Source organism: Salmo salar, chromosome 12, assembly GCF_965601325.2.
Source record: "Salmo salar chromosome 12, fSalSal1, whole genome shotgun sequence".
Taxonomy (NCBI): Eukaryota; Metazoa; Chordata; class Actinopteri; order Salmoniformes; family Salmonidae; genus Salmo; species Salmo salar.
Window position 1 is genome coordinate 82,639,019 of NC_138302.1, and position 17,126 is coordinate 82,656,144.

Below are 17,126 nucleotides of genomic sequence, written 5' to 3' on the forward strand. Positions count from 1 at the left end.
TTTGAAGGTAGGCCTTGAAATACATCCACAGGTACACTTCCACTTGACTCAAATGATGTCATTTAGCCTATCAGAAGCTTCTGAAGCCATGACATCATTTTCTGGAGTTTTCCAAGCTGTTTAAAGGCACAGTCAACTTAGTAAAGTAAACTTCTGACCCACTGGAATTGTGATACAGTGAATTATAAGTGAAATAATCTGTCTGTAAATAATTGTTGGAAAAATTACTTGTGTATTGCACAAAGTAGACGTCCTAACCGACTTGCCAAAACTATAGTTTGTAAACAAGAATTTGTGGAGTGGTTGAAAAATGAGTTTTAATGACTCCAACCTAAGAGTGTGTAAACTTCCGACTTCAACTGTAGTTGATTTCATTAAAACACATAGGGTGTGTCTATACAATGTATTCGGAAAGTATTCAGACGCCTTGACTTTTTCCACATTTTGTTATGTTACATCCTTATTCTAAAATGGATTAAATTGGTTTTTTCCCCTCATCAATCTACACACAATACCGCATAATGACAAAATAAAAGCAGATATTTTTTAAATGTTTCCAAATGTATTCAAAATAAAAAATTGACATTTCACATTTACATAAGTATTCAGACCCTTTGCTCAGTACTTTATTGAAGCAACTTTGGCAGCGATTACAGCCTTGTCTTCTTGGGTATGACGTTACAAACTTGGCACACCTGTATTTGGGGAGTTTCTCCTATTCTTCTCTGCAGATCCACTCAAGCACTGCCAGGTTGGATGGGGAGCATCGCTGCACAGCTATTTTCAGGTCTCTCCAGAAATGTTCGATTGTGTTCAAATCCAGGGTCTGGCTGGGCCACTCAAAGACATTCAGAGATTTGTCCCGAAGCCACTCCTGCGTTGTCTTGTCTGTGTGCTTAGGGTCGTTCTCCTGTTGGAAGGTGAACCTTCGCCCCAGTCTGAGGTCCTGAGTGCTCTAGCTCAGGTTTTCATCAAGGATCTCTCTGTACTTTGCTCTGTTCATCTTTCCCTTGTTCCTGACTAGTTTCCCAGTCCCTGACACTAAAAAACATCCCCAAAGCATGATGCTGCCACCACCATGCTTTACCGTAGGGATAGTGCCAGGTTTCAAGGCGGCCTTGGCATTCATTACAAAAAGTTCTTCCATTTAAGAATGATGGAGGCCACTGTGTTCTTGGGGACCATCAATGCTTCAGACATTTTTTGGTACCCTTCCCCAGACACAATCCTGTCTCGGAGCTCTATGGACAAATCCTTCAACCGCATGGCTTGGTTTTTGCTCTGACAAGCACTGTCAACTGTGGGACCTTGTATAGACAGGTGTGTGTGTCTTTCCAAATCATGTCCAAGCAATTGAATTTATCACAGGTGGACTCCAATCAAGTTGTAGAAACATCTCAAGGATGATCAATGGAAAAAGGATGCACCTGAGCTCAATTATCGAGTCTCAAAGAAAAGGGTCTGAATACTTACAGTATGTAAATAAGGTATGTTTTGTAATCATTTTTTCATTAGCAAAAATGTTATAAAAAAAACAGTTTTCGCTTTGTCATTATGGGGTATTATGTGTGGATTGATGAGGATACATTTTAGAATAAGGCTGTAACGTAACAAAATTTGGAAAAAGAGAAGGGGTTTGAATACTTTCCAAATGGACTGTATATGAAAAATATATGCTTAAAACTTTTGAGCAATCGATTGGTTGAAAGAACAGATGACATTCGGTCTACCAAGATGTTTTGTAGTCGGGGACAGCCCTAGTCCATTAATGCTGATGATTCAATGATATACGCATCAGCAACCACAGCTAATAAAGTCTGAATCCCTTAACAAAGAGTTGCAGTCTGTTTTTGCATGGGTGGCCAGTAATAAACTGGTCCTTAACATCTCTAAAACTAAGAGCATTGTATTTGGTACAAATCATGCCTTTAGTTCTAGACCTCAGCTGAATCTGGTAAGGAATGGTGTGGCTGTATGTACTGTATGTAAATTGTAAAATATTTTGTCTGTAATGTCTTTTTCGTTATGTCTAGGATCCCAGTAAGATTAACTGTCACAATTGGCGTCGGCTAATGGGCATCTTAATAAATCAAATCAATTAATTTACCTCAATTACCCACGAAATTCCTAGTTTCAAAGCAACGGTTTTCTGGAAAATGTGCAGTACAATTTTCCCTATATTTCCCCCCCACATGGGCCAGCCCCCTAGCATTTCAAGTTCTAGCCAATGAGCTTCAACCCGTTGCCATTTGGGTGACAGTAGCAAAACGCCCACACAGTACAGCGAGAGAGAGAGAGATACTGTAGCGATCAATGACGTGGTCGACATATCTGCACATTTGTGATGAAGTACACAATGTTCGGGAACCAATTTTGGATCGTGAGCGCTACTTTCAGAACTACTGGCTAAAAGGTATACAAAAGTTCTGGAGAATCCCTTTAACAAATTATATGTTGGATTCACATCTCCAACTCATCCTTCCCAAAAAGAATGGGATTAAGCCAGTGGCTCAGCTGGAGCTATCCAAGCAGATAGATCTCCTTTAAATGTTGATATTTAAATGTTGTCAAGCAAAAATAACTCAATATGACTTTTGTAAAACAAACTAATGTAACATTCAACATTAATATGATTAAAACATCCATGGTTACTGTAGCTATTCATTTATTTTTATGTAATCATATAGAGCGTGCATGTTCAAGATAGCATGCATAGGTCGTCGCAGGTCTGTGAAGATCTTCACAATTGCTGTAATAATCTGTGCAGACTCTCAAGCGGCATTGATCACTTGCACCATGTAGTTTTAATGTAAATCCAGGTAATTTGGTTCTGCTGTTGATGAAGCACAGTGATAACACATTAATCAGTTGTATAAATAAAATAAAAAATCTGATCTTGTATTCCCATTTGAACTTTTCTGTGCTTTAAATAGTTGAATGCACAATGATAGAAATTTGGGTGACAACTAAAGTGGGTGAGTGGGCGAAAATACTGTATGTTGTAATCCCATTGATTAACGCCTCAACCAAATATTACCCAATTATCCATGTTGAAATTACATGTGTGACAGTGTGCCCCAGTGGGTTCACACTGAACTCTTTCTCCTAAAATACTCTCTACTCCAATTATAGGTTAAAATATTGGGCTATATTGATCTATAAAACTCAACAAAGAAGAGTTACAATGAGTCACTCCACTAATGAGGGGAAATTGCTTTTATATTGACATGAATATAGAGCATTAAGAATATCCACCGTGTTTCTGGTGTGTGTATGTTTTCAACCCAGACACAAATCCACATGGCTGAGAACGCCCTAGTCCTCGCGGTCTCCTGTCCTCTCTCATCTGAATCACCAAAAGTAGGTTATTCACTGATCAAGCTTCTCTGGGTCCGGTTTGATAAATCCAGCCCGCTGGGAGGTTGGAGCTTGCAGCCATTAGGCTTTCTCCTCTGTGTCTCACTTCTCTTTGAGTCTCCCTGTCTTTGTAAATGGACCGATAGTACATCTGGTCCCTATTCAGTGAGGACCCACAACTGAGAGCTGAAGTTTAAGCTATGGGATCAAGTTGTTGCTGCCGCTTTTCTCTAAGATATGCTTTCTATTGTCTCAATACTTTTTTTGTGCCTGATGGGTATGGCATTTTCCCCACCATATCTTAGGCCTCTGAAGAGGCTATGGCTGGAGTTTTGACAGTATGTTTAAATTAAAGGTAGGGAGTACAGGGTTACAATTTAAATTGGGCTGGAAGTAGGTGCTTTCCACACAAACAGACTGTCATTATCGAGATTGTTTGTTTCCTGCTTTGTAGGCATTTCTCTTTGCAAATTCCAAGCCGAACCATCTGCCATACGTCCTGAGTGACTTCACTTCAATTGCTCTCTGTGACTGTCTTCAGGAGCTCCAAATCTAGCTGAGAAAAACACTTTTAATTGGCATTGAGGGGGAAGAGGGGCAGAAGGCCTAACAATCCACCACATTTCAGAGAAAGCCAGAGCAAAAGATCAAGCAACATATCTTCCACTTAGGTGGCGAGTGCCAAAAGCAAACCCACACAAATCCACAGACAGTGTGAGATATGTTGCAAGATGATCAAACCAAAAGAGAAGAAAATGTACTTACATTATCGAGCGTCATTAATGTGTGCATGTGGAACATTTACACGACAAAGCGTGTTAAAAACAGCACCAGGCGCTCTCTGGGCGGAGGGGTCCAGGTAAATCAACCTCAGTGCTCATACAGCATATTTCAACCTCTCTGTCAATATTACTGAGCTGTGAATTCCCCCCCACACTGTAGTCTGCTCTGGAGCTCTAGAGCTAGATACAGTACTGTCAGATCACTTGATAGCTGTATTAGAGATCCACCAACCTACGTTTCATAGCAGGACCCTGGAGCTAGTCCACTCCAGCAGGCAATTAGGCAATTTCAGCAGGCCACTTGGAAAGCAGAGCAGCACCACAATAAGGCTGACAGAAATGGCCTTCCTGACACATGAAAGTAAAGCAGGACCAGGGGTTTTCTTTCTTCAGTGCCTGGGCTCCTGGACATTGTGTTGTTGTTCAGTGGGTCTGGAGACATTAGCTTCTGTTGTTGCAGTAGGTTTGACGACATTTCTCAGCCCATTAGCTGCTCTTTCAGCCCAAACATCTACTCAAAGCTACAGTGAGAGCAGCACTTTCAAGGCAACACTAGATATTTCTGTTGAGGAACTGATGAAAGAGAGAGTTTCTGTGGATTCAAATGATTTTACATTGCTCTCAAGGATAGACACAGAATTAATCAGGGAGCCTAGAGGAAAATCACCTTTAATCTCGACACAATACTGTTCCAATCTGAGAATGGATAGTTTATGGATTGCATTAGCCCCGTGAAAAGATATTTGCAGTTGTCAATTGCCCATGCATTCCTCTCCAAATAAAAATAAATGACTGAAGAATGTCTGATGTATCTCAAAATACTGTATGACCTTTATAATTGAATATGAAGCATTCAGAGAACATAAAGGGACTGAGATGGGAATAAATGTAGCCTCTCAGCTGTTTTGTTTTGCACTAAGCAATATATGGCTCCATGTTCTATGTGTTTACTGATGTTGTTTGCTCCCCCATTCGGTCCTGACAGAGTTAAGGCAGTTTCCAGTGCAGATGATGGGGCTGAACAATTTGCTCGGCTGCCAGAAAAAACATTATCAATCCGGAGACTACAGATTAAGGCACTTAAACCAGCCAGGCTCAACATTTTCTCTTAACACAATTACACCTAGGACTCCTGGTACAGCCAATTAAGCAGAGAGAGAAAGTTCCCAGCCACTTGACAATGAGTAGGGTGTCCACCCACTCTGCCCAGGGTGGGTGAAAATGCACTTTGATGATGACATTTCACTTCCTTATGTTTTAAAATCAATTTTACCAAGACAGATGGTTCTTAATGTTTAGAATGGTTCAGTGGGGCCTAATGTATCTTTAACATTATATCCAAAAAGTCGGATTTCATAACCTAATACATCCCATAATAAACACAGTGGTCTAAGGCACTGCATCACAGTGCTAGCTGTGCCACTAGAGATTCTGGGTTCGAGTCCAGGCTCTGCCGTGGCCGGGAGACTCATGGGGCGGTGCACAATTGGCCCAGCGATGTCCGGGTTAGGGGAGGGTTTGGCCGGCAGGGATGTCATTGTCCCATTGTGCACTAGCGACTCCTGTGATGGGCCAGCCGCAGTGCACGCTGACACAGTTGCACAGTGTAGGGTGTTTCCTCCGAAACATTGGTGTGACTGGCTTCAGGGTTAAGTGGGCATTGTGTCAAGAAGCAGTGCGGCTTGGTTGGTTTGTGTTTCGGAGGACGCACGGCTCTCGACCTTCGCCTCTCCCGAGTCCGTGCGGGAGTCGCAGCAATGAGACAAAACTGTAACTACCACTTGAATACCATGAAAAGGGGGTAAAAAAAAAATGGTGGCAAAAGGCCTCTGCCATTTAACTGATTTAGAGCAGAATTTTGGAGTGACAATGGAATGAACCAATCAGATGTTTACTTGCAATGGGTAGGACCATTTAAAAAGAAAAGTGACGACATGTCACTACCGAGGGGGTGGTTGCTGTAATCTATGGCTTCTGGGTGGGATATGTACATACGGTCACTGCAGGGACAATGTTGTCGATGCACTTATTGATGAAGCTGATGACTGAGGTGGTATACTCCTCAATGCAATTGGATGAATCCCAGAACATATTCCAGCAAAACAGTCCTGTAGCGTAGCATCGGCGTCATCTGACCACTTCCGTATTGAGCGAGTCACTGGTACAGTGGTTCATCCTTTAAAAGTTGCAGCGTACTGCAGCACAGCTTGCATGGTGCCGCAGAATTCTATGGCGCGTTATTTAAGTGCCAACCACTGGTACAATTAATGTTAGTTAGTGCTAGTTTGACCACCAGAGGGCATCTTTGAAAATCATTTGATTGTCTTCAATAGTGGCTATACAAGATTTTAATTTTTTTTTCTTCTAAAAACATAGTATATTGGACTGATTTTAAGAAATTTTGCTGAATTAATTTGATTAATATTATGGTGTTTCTATTCCAAGAAAAACGAAAAGCCCTCTGGGTTTCCATTAGGATGGAACGAAAAATATGGCGCTGTACAACATGACGGTTGGGCGTAGGCTACACAGTACTAGGCTATTTAGCTAAAGAATCCCCGTGTTGTGTGAGCACGCGGGACACCGGAATTAGTAGGCTGTCCTTGTAAATAACAATTTGTTCTTAACGGACTTGCCTAGATAAATAAAGGTTACACTAAGAGCATAACATTTCTACACCATAATTTTAGTCTAACCAATACCCAAACGGAGATTCAGTGAAAATAAAAATCTCAATGATTTATCAAGACCAGTCCCCATGCTTGTCTCAGAGCAGCACGAAACAGTGCTAAAATATTTGTAGGCTATTGCTTCAAATCCTATTGCTTCTAACTTCAATATGCTCTTTAAATAAATAAGACCTACACCACTTTTAACAGCACATTACTCAACACTAGTGAGACTCATGTCGCCTATGGTAGGTCTACAGTATATCGAAAAATACGGCGTGACTCTCCGCCAATAATTACATATAGAGGATTCTAAATTAAAACCAAAAGCCGCCTCATTGGTCTCCCGGCATGGGTATATGTAGCAACGCATTTTGCATTGCGATGCAGTGACTTAGACAGCTGCGCCACTGGGGAGGCCCTGTCCACAAAGTATCAAAATACAGAGAGGTGTTGGTAAAGGTATCTTGTCCTGCTAATAGCCTATTATAATACTGTACACGGTGTCCAGGTCAGGATAACCAAAACATTTCTTTATTAAAGACTATCAGAAAGAATGTTGGTACTTATTATTTTGATCCAAAGCCATGAATGAGTGAGTCACTCAGCTTTATGTAGGTGCCGGGCTATATGACTGTGCCATCAACTTGATAATATGTAACAATATTTTGGAGGTTATTAATAATAATAACTTAGAACCTAACTTAGAAATACATTTCACGATAGAATTCTCCCCCTACCCTCCATCTAGGCTCCAGCTACCTGCTAGAACAGCGGGAACGTTGTCCCTAGTCAGCGCCATTATTAGTGCAATGCCCCTGAAAGTGTTGCTCTTGCTCTGAGAATCTTCTCTTTCTAATTATGTAAGCCTGGGCAGCTAGCTCGGTTGTCATCAAATGCTAGCCCGAAAATACTTTTTGCCCCCCATTGTTTTCCTATGGAGAGGCATGCCGGTCTATTTCGCCAAATATCTCACTGTGTATATTTTGTTTTTTCAAGTCGGGTGTAACCGGTGTGAAATGGCTAGCTAGTTAGCGGGGTGCGCGCTAATAGCGTTTCAACCGGTGACGTCACTCGCTCTGAGACCTGGAAGTAGTTGTTCCCCTTGCCCTGCAAGGGCCGTCGCTTTTGTGGAGCGATGGGTAACGATGCTTCGAGGTTGGCTGTTGTCGATGTGTGCAGAGGTCCCTGGTTCGAGCCCAGGTAGGGGCGAGGAGAGGGATGAAAGCAAAACTGTTACACAGGCACCATTTTAATCAGGAGAATCTCCTCTTTGTACTTATGTAAGTCTGGGCAGCGAGCTCGTTTGTCATCGATCGCTAGACCAGAAATAGTCATACATTTTTATTTTTTCCCTACTTTTTCATTACGCAGACATAAGTACAGTTGACACCATCGAGGTGCGGCTGTTTACTTTCTACACAGTTTCGTCCAATGAACAGATTGTAGTGGTAAAATAAAAAGGGATACATTTTTTTATGGAATTCTAAGCATCACCAGTCAAAACAGGCTCTGCGAATGTTTGATTCCATTCATTTGCTATGGGCTCGCATCAGTGTTCCATTTTAGCCAACTTCATAAGCCGTTTTTCAGCCTTGGGTGAATTTTGACTCGTTCCATTGTCCAGCATATAGATAGCCAGAGCGAATTTACGAAAGCACCCAAATGTCCATTGAGAAAGCACAACGACTATACCATTTAGCTAAGCTAAGAATGACGAGAATAATCAAGTCAATAAATGTTGGGTAATTAAATAGCCTATAGTTAATATACTGGCAAGTTTGATGTATAACTACTAACATTAGGTAGCTAGCTAACATACCGGTATATACTGCTGTAATGATATGCTATGTGATTTGTAAGGACAGCGTAGCTAACAAATTGTCAGCCATCATAACATGTAAGGTAACTTATTTGAAAAGTAATTACTTTATTCATTGAGTAGCAAGCTACCCCTTGGTCGTTAGGGCAAATCTGGTCTGTGATGGGGGGGTTTCACACCTAGCTCGGCTATTAGACTATTCTTTAGTAAAGGTTGAATTGTTCAGCTATTAGCCCCCCTCCCCAATTTGCAACAAATTGTTGTACCTATCTCATTCCTTTCCCTCTTCCACGCGTCATCATTCTGCTCCTGAGTGGCTCACTTGTGGGCGTGCTGGCAGGATATGGCAGCATCTTCGGTTGTGCGTCAAGAATTCTGCATACAGTAGCACGTTTGTATGAAGGTGTGGTTATTCACAGGCAAATTGTTATATGCTATGGAAGTACATTTGTGTCTTTTTGTCGAGAGCAAAATCTTTTTTATTTTCAATCAAAAATAATTGTTCTGAAAGCAACTTTTTTCTGAAACAAAGGAAGTCCTTGGCACAATAAAGTTATTATATTCTACTCTATCCATATGTAACAGTATAGCTTCCGTCTCCTCGCCTCGAACTAGGGACCCTCTGCACACACCGACAACAGCCACCCTTGAAGCATTGTTACCCATCTCTCCACAAAAGCCGCAGCTTTTGCAGAGCAAGGGGAACAACTACGTAAAGGTCTCAGAGCAAGTGACGTCACCGATTGAAACGCGATTAGCGCACACCCCGCTAACTAGCTAGCCATTTCACACTGGTTACACATAGGCTTCAATAATGCCCTTCAGACTTGAAGTTGATACAACAACTGAGGTTCATAGATTGGTATGAATATTAGTTCAGAACCTAACGTTTTAGCATCCATACACAGATTGGATACATACTGTAGCTAGTTACACATCCATAGGCATACAGTTATTTTTATCCTCCGCTACACAATAAGAAAGTAAATAGTTAGCTATGTTACTTCAGCTGCATTACAAGGCAAGCTTACACAATTGTACATTACATTTGCAGTAAATGCTTTAGCTAGATTCTTTACATCCATTGTTTCACAAGACGACAGACTAATTTGCTGGTTTTCTCAGGAGTCCCTAAAACATTAAACAACACAAATTACAAATTCATTCTCCCAACACTAGCTAGCTGGCTAATGTTAGCTAGTCAGATAACTTGCTAAATAGCGATTTTCGTAAATTAACTTCGACAAAAGAATATGTACAAACGTTTGTCTCTACATTAACTAACATATTCCTTTCAATTGTACATTTTGTCAGCCATCATCACCCAGGGATGGGTGGCTCGTGTCAAAATGTGTCATTGGAACCACTCGATATGATTGGTCTTATAAAAACCTCGGGACCCAAATGCATAATGAGTGCTGTAACTCCCCATTGAGATGGTCTGGAGCAATGAAGCCGTGACGCTGGTACCTCCTTAGTCCCGCGGTGCAAGCTCGCAACTTTTAAAGGAGGAACCAGTGTATGCAGTGTGTTAGACCATTGCACCACTCAGGCACTGTACAATGTGACCTGTTGGGAGTGGCCTACAGTACTACAGTAAGAGCAAAATAATCCTAACAAAATAAATAAATAATGAACACCTTAGTGTAACAACAGTTTTAGTAAGTAATACTGATGTCGTGCACAATTATCAGTTTCTATTTAGGTTTATGTCACCCATTCATTGTCAGTTAGAGACACAGTAGGACCCAAAAGCATAATCAGTGCTCTAACTCCCCCTTGCGCTGGTCTGGAGCAATGAAGTTGTGACGCAGGGTACCGTACTAAACCACAAATTACCTCTAAGTACCGCAGCATAATCGCAAAACTTTTAGTGGAGCAACCACTTTACTTCCTGCTTTAGTTTTTGCTTGTAAGCAGGAATCAGGAGGATATAATTATGGTTAGATTTTCCAAATATAGGGCAGGGGAGAGCTTTGTATGCATCTCTGTGTGTGGAGTAAAGGTGGTCTAGGGTTTTTTTCCCTCTGGTTGCACATGTAACATGCTGGTAAAAATTTGGTAAAACTGATTTAAGTTTGCCTGCATTAAAGTCCCCGGCCACTAGGAGCGCCACTCCTGGGTGAGAATTTTCTTGTTTGCTTATGGCCTTATAGAGTTGAGTGTGGTCTTAGTGCCAGCATCGGTCTGTGGTGGTAAATAGACAGCTACGAATAATATAGATGAGAACTCTCTTGGTAGATAGTGTGGTCTAAAGATTTTGTGAATAACACATAGGTTTCTACCTCCAGCTTATACATACTATATACATTTTATGGACACAATCTAGTTTACAATTGTCTTTGTTTTTAGTCCTGGCCTTCCTCTATTTCTGATGTCCATTCAGTTTGATTTCTATTTGCCATATATTTGTAACTGTGCTATTTCACAAAAGTTCGGAACCTATATACATTTTACAGACACAGTATGTTTTACATTTGCTTCTTGTTGTTATTAGTTCCACCCTTCAGCTCCATTCAACCCCTCTCATCTATCTCTTAACACCATCCATATTGGATTTCTGTTCGCAATTTATTTTTCTACTGTCCTGTGATGCTTCACTAAAGTTATGAACCTTTTCAATCTCATAGTTTCTACAGATTGTAAATTAAAGTTATTGCTATCTGCAGTGTAAGCTCCAGGTAAATGTTGCAATTCTTCAGCTATTCCTGGACCTGTGACCAAAAACGAGCTACATATGGACAGTACCAAAATAAAATATTTAATGACTGCCTCCTCACAGCAAAATCTGCAGAGCTGGGAAGGTTGTATCACACACATATATATATATATAGCATTCTATTGGTTGCAAGAATTTTGTATAATAATTTAAATAAAAAAATTCAAAGTTTTGAATCTGGTGTCGTCTTGCGTGTCAATTCATAAACCATATGCCATGGAATCGGTACAGTGAAAATCTCTTCCCAACTATTTTGCAATCTGTATGGCACAGCTGTCCATTTCTTGGTCCTTAAATGAAACTGGTATATCTATATTTATCACAATTTTCTTTAACCAATTTTGTTCTTAATGCAGGGCCGTCAGACAAGTTCCTTACTTTATCCCCCTTCCATTTGCCTCTTCCATTTTTGTGGTAATGCTGCAAATAGTTGGTTGTAATTTTGGGTAGAGTAGACATTTCCATATATTTGTGTTAGCGGCATGAGTGACATAACTCGACCAGTCCTATTTATGATATAATTTACAAAGATTATACCTTTTTTAAACATTTTATCAATACACTTTTTATTTTTGGATCAATTAGCATATTTGAGTTTAACCACAATATTTGTTGTATTCTGTCTTTTCTGGTGGATTAAACTGAAATTGCAACCAACTTTCCATGGCTTGTTTAAAAAATAATGATATTTTGGAGATAATTTTGTTTTTAAATAACCGAAAGTGAGCAGTTGTAATCTGAATAAAGGGAAAAAGGACATCCTTGAACATGGGGCGACACATTCTTACTAATTTGCTAGAGAACCAATTCAGATTTAAGTATAACTTGTGTATGCCTTTAGTGAGACGTCTAATGCTTTAATGTTTAATAATTTCTACCCTCCAAATTCATATTCATTATATAAATAGGCCCTTTTAATTTTGTCTGGCTTGCCATTCCAAATCAAATCGAATATTTTTTGCTTATATAATTAAAAATACAGGTCGCTAGGTGTAGGCATAACCTTTAGAAAATAGGTAAACTGTGATATGACTAAATAGTTAATCAGGGTGATTTGTCCACAAATAGACAGGTATTTTCCTTTCCAGAGAGCAAGATCTTATCTATTTTTGCAAACTTTCTATTAAATTTTATTGGAGTGAGATAATTTCATTATTTCAGGATATGTATACCGAGTATGTCCACATCCCTGTCAGACCATTTTATTGAAAATGAAATGGTAACGTAAAAGTTGTATTGGTTTGTGATCCAATACGTAATATAGTACACTTATGATAATTTGGTTTTGATCCAGAGAGGTTAGAAAAAGTATCTAGATCCTCTATGAGGCTGTGGAGGGATTCTAATTGTGGATTTAAAAGAAAACTTGAATCATCAGTGTACAATGACACCATTGTTTTTAAGCTCTGGATTTCTAATCCCTTAATATTATTGCTGGATCTGATTTTAACAGCTAACATTTCGATGGCAATAATAAATAGATATGCCGATAGTGGACAACCTTGTTTTATTCCTCTTGACAGTTTAAAACTTTCTGAGATGGAGCCATTATTTACTATTTTACACCTAGAGTTACTGTACATAACTTTAACCCATTTTATAAGAGATTCTCCAAAATTGAAATATTCCATGCATTTATATATAAACTCCAGTCGTACTTTATCAAAGGCCTTTTCAAAGTCAGCTATGAATAGCAGGCCTGGATTCCCAGATATTTCATAGTGTTCTATTGTTTCCGGTACTTGTCTTATATTATCTCCAATGTATCATTCATGTAAAAAATGTGTTTGCTTAGGATGAATAATATCTGACAAAACATTTTTAATGTAGAATAAGAAGAAGATGAAGAAGACGAAATAGAATCGCAAGAGAAAATAGTCAGTGTCACTAACAGTAGTTTTCTCATGCTAACACTAATAATGTTAGCTTGCTTGTATTGTAGTAGTGTGACAATGGTAACTAGCTTGTGTTGTAGTAGTGTGAATATGTTAGCTAGCTTGTGTTGTAGTAGTGTGAGAATGTTAGCTAGCTTGTGTTGTAGTAGTGTAACAATGGCGACAGGCGGCTACAGCAGCTGTTATCTAGTTCAAGGTGGATGTGGTTGCTAATTTGTTAGCATCATTCTTTTCAAGATTAACTTTCAAACTTTCTTTTCAAATTATCATAATGGAGTGAACGGGCTGCTTATTCTCTAACATTTTTGATGCTGCGTGTGACTGCTGTAGTCTGTCTATCAGCCATGTCTGTGTTTGACTAAAATTGGCTCTTCTTCAGCGCCATGGAGTGCACAGGTATTACAGTCGCTGTCCTTTCAGCACCATGAGCCTGTCATCTTTGATGTGGCACTGTTGTTGTCGCTATTGGTGATAGTGTGATACTGGGATAGTGGCTGCCATAAATTGTGTAAACTGTGCATTATTTTATGCTGTGTGCCATGTTGTGTCCATGCCGGTTCTGTCTCTGTGTGCGGGAGCCCAAAACACGGCCAGGCCTGTTTGATTCATTCATAATGTCATCAAAAAGTATTGCTCCTCCTTCACTAGAACCAGAATGGTCTGACTACAGAAGATATGATGTCGGACACATTAAGTGATGCTATGTTTTCTGTTATTTTTGTATTTTTTTTGTTTGACACAACGTATTGAAAGATTTTTGGTCTCTCTGAAGGCCTAGGTCCTATAGTCACTGACACTGACACATTCAATCAAGCGTACCACTCACATGCATTCACACCTGGTCAGCAGTGTGTGGTAGGCCATGTGCTTTAGTTAGCATAAGATAGTGATAAGCTGGGTCGCTCTCTTCCTCTCCCCCCGCTGCCTCCTAGCAGCAGTGTACAAAGAGCCAAGGGCACAGAAACCTTGGCTTAACTCTATCTTCTCTCACTCTTTCATCTGCCTTTCACTCCTTCCCTTTTATTACTTATTTCATACCTCTCTCCCTCTGAAATACAGTATCATTCAAATTATTTGATAGGTGATAGGTGACGGAAAGGCAAGAGAGAAATCATGCCCTATTCCCTCTGTCTTCCTCCCCCTCTCAGAGATCACATAGCTGCTCTCTCTGCTCTGTCCTTCTATGGACCATGTGGAGATGAAATGAAGCCCATTATAGTCAGTTGTATAAAGACAAAGAGACAGTGGGCAGGAGATGAAAGATGAAATCATTAGAGACAAAGAAGGCCAATAGGCTAAATAGGGCAGAGTGAATATATCCTGTACACAGTGCTTGATTTGGGCCAGAGCTGTCCGGAGCGGCATACCAGCACATCCAATTTTTGGGGAACTGCGCAGCTCTATAAAACAAAGTAGCCTATCGCTGGACTGGATTCTCACACAGCGTCAAAAAAAGATTGATCAAAGCGGAATGAAGATGGGATCTGTATTTAATAGCTATGGAGAGGTGACATTTATATCCTGATTCCGCTAGTCTGTGAATCCGGTGTATGGGTGCCTGTAGACTTCGAGTTTGAGAATGCGCACATTGAGAATGTGCCATACCTGAATGAGCAAGTTGTCGAATGAAGGTTCTTATGGTCATGAAAATGTCATCCTGTTCAGCAAGTTCATGTTAAGTTTACATACTGCAAATTCAAATGTTTATAATATTTGTCTTTACACATTCGTCTATAATATTACTCTTATTTATTAAATATAAGGTATACCATTTCATTGCCTAATAAGCTATACTGTACCACCTTATTGTATGTCAACAATGGGATTTACATAGGCTTTTAGCAAACTCATAAAAATCCGTCAGTGATATTGAAGCGATATTGTTCGACCTTAAAATATGATAACTATGCAACAGAACAGATGAACAGGAACTGGAACTATGATGAACGGGAACTGGAACTATGATGAACAGGAACTGGAACTATTTCCAGTCTTCTGATCCGCTGGATCATACCTCAATAACCAAGCACCCAGCATCAATAACCCAACCGTTTTTAAAGAAAACAACCCGACTAAGTAACCCAATGCCTGCAAACCAGCAGTTGGGTCAAGCAAACAACCCAACATGTTTTAGAGTGTACTGGGTGCGCAGGCTTTTGTTCAAGCTCCGCTCTAACACCACATTGTAGTCTAAACATCAGCTGGTCAACAGAACCTTGATAAGCAGACTCGGTGTGTTTCAGGGCTGGATCAAAAGCCTGCACACCCAGTAACTCTCCAGATGGATGGTTGACCACTTGTTTTATACAGTAGCATAACAGTGCAGTTATTCTACTTTGTGGGGGTTAAGTGCCTTGATTAATGGCACAACGGCAGGAGATAGCAGGCCTAAATGGGATCAGAGACCAACAGCCTTCTAGTGTCAATACCACATTTATGTAACTTTTTCATGTAGGCTACATAGAGACGCCACCAATTATTGGTCATTGAAATTTGGTTAGAAGTCATGGAAAAGCCATGAAATTCCATCTGTCAAAATGTGTATGAACCCTTAACAGTGAATAATCAGAGATCTCTATAGCTTAATGTTATTTGTGAATTTCTGTGAACATAGTCAAATGAACCGACTTGAAAAAAAAGACCCGCACCTCTTGAAAAAAGACCCGCACCACTTGAAAAAAAAGTCCCGCACCTCTTTCATCCCAAGTCAAGCACTGCCTGTACATGCAAGGACAATATGCCAAATTCAAACTCTGATCAGCCACATCGGTCCAGCGCTGCTGTTTTGGTAATTACATTCGGTTTATGTTTTTCCCTTTCCAAAATTGATGTAACATGAAAAGTGATGAAGAGGAAAATAGCTTCCTGCTGATGCAAATGATGTTCTGTGCTCATGGCATCAAACTCCCCCTGAGACAAACACCTGAAAACAGCTCTTTGCACATCCACAAAAACATCTCCAATCTGGCGCAGTCAAATCAGCCATATCTAAATCAGGGAAACGTGCCTCTGCAGTACTTACCACGTTCACTCGATAGGCTGGTGTCTGTCAGGGAGAGAGAAGAGAAAGAGATGAAGGGAGAGAGAATACAACAATTAGAACACAACATGCTAGCTATCAAGCGGCCATACAAACTTGTGTCATTGTTGAACAACAGAGAGTGGTTAAGGAAAAAGAAACAACAGACAAATCACACAGAATGGAAACCAGAACCAACAAAGACACATCCTGCTTAGTAAGTTGCTGAGCAGTCATCTATCACTTCTATCATGAGGAAAGAAAAAGACATCCACACACTGTCATTCTCTTCAAATAAATCACACACTCTTTAAGTTTGGGTGACATAAGAACATGGAGCTATTGGAGCTCACTTCAAATAAACATGGAGCTCACTTCAAATAAAGAGCGCAATGTGCATACATTCTGGTATGTTGTGTACTGCACACACTGCAATTCAACTGGAACATTTTTCCTTACACTCCTTTTTCTTTACATTGCCTTGAGCACTTAGATCCATCAACAACGAACCCTGGTTTGGAGCGAGCAGTCGCACCACGCTTCGCTCCACAGGTAATATTACACTTCGCTACATTACAACGGCTTGATTTGTTTGATCTGAGCAATTCTTCTTAGCTAGCTACATAGCCGTCTTTGTATCAAAGATAATTGTGTAGTTTAGAGTAACTGAGTAATTATCGAGGCTAGCTATCTTCGTCCTCCTAACGTAGTCAACACTGCTAGCTGCTAGCTAGCTAGTCATCACTGTTAGCTAGCCAACTTCTACCGACTAGCAGCACCGCAGAAACTATTACATTACAACGCAACGACTTGATTAGTGTGGCGTTAGTGTTAGTTAGCCAGCTACATAGTTGTCTTTGCTG

General features: G+C 40.2%; 1 protein-coding gene across 2 annotated transcripts in view; it reads right to left on the reverse strand.

Moving 5' to 3' along the window:
- LOC106565798 (cadherin-4-like) overlaps nucleotides 1–17,126 on the reverse strand; it is a 381,738-nt gene that overhangs the window by 201,515 nt on the left and 163,097 nt on the right. For both annotated transcript variants that reach the window (XM_014133344.3, XM_014133343.3), the window contains exon 3: nucleotides 16,267–16,290. In XM_014133344.3, coding sequence (XP_013988819.3) covers nucleotides 16,267–16,290 — 24 coding nt within the window. The remainder of the gene's footprint in view (nucleotides 1–16,266; nucleotides 16,291–17,126) is intronic.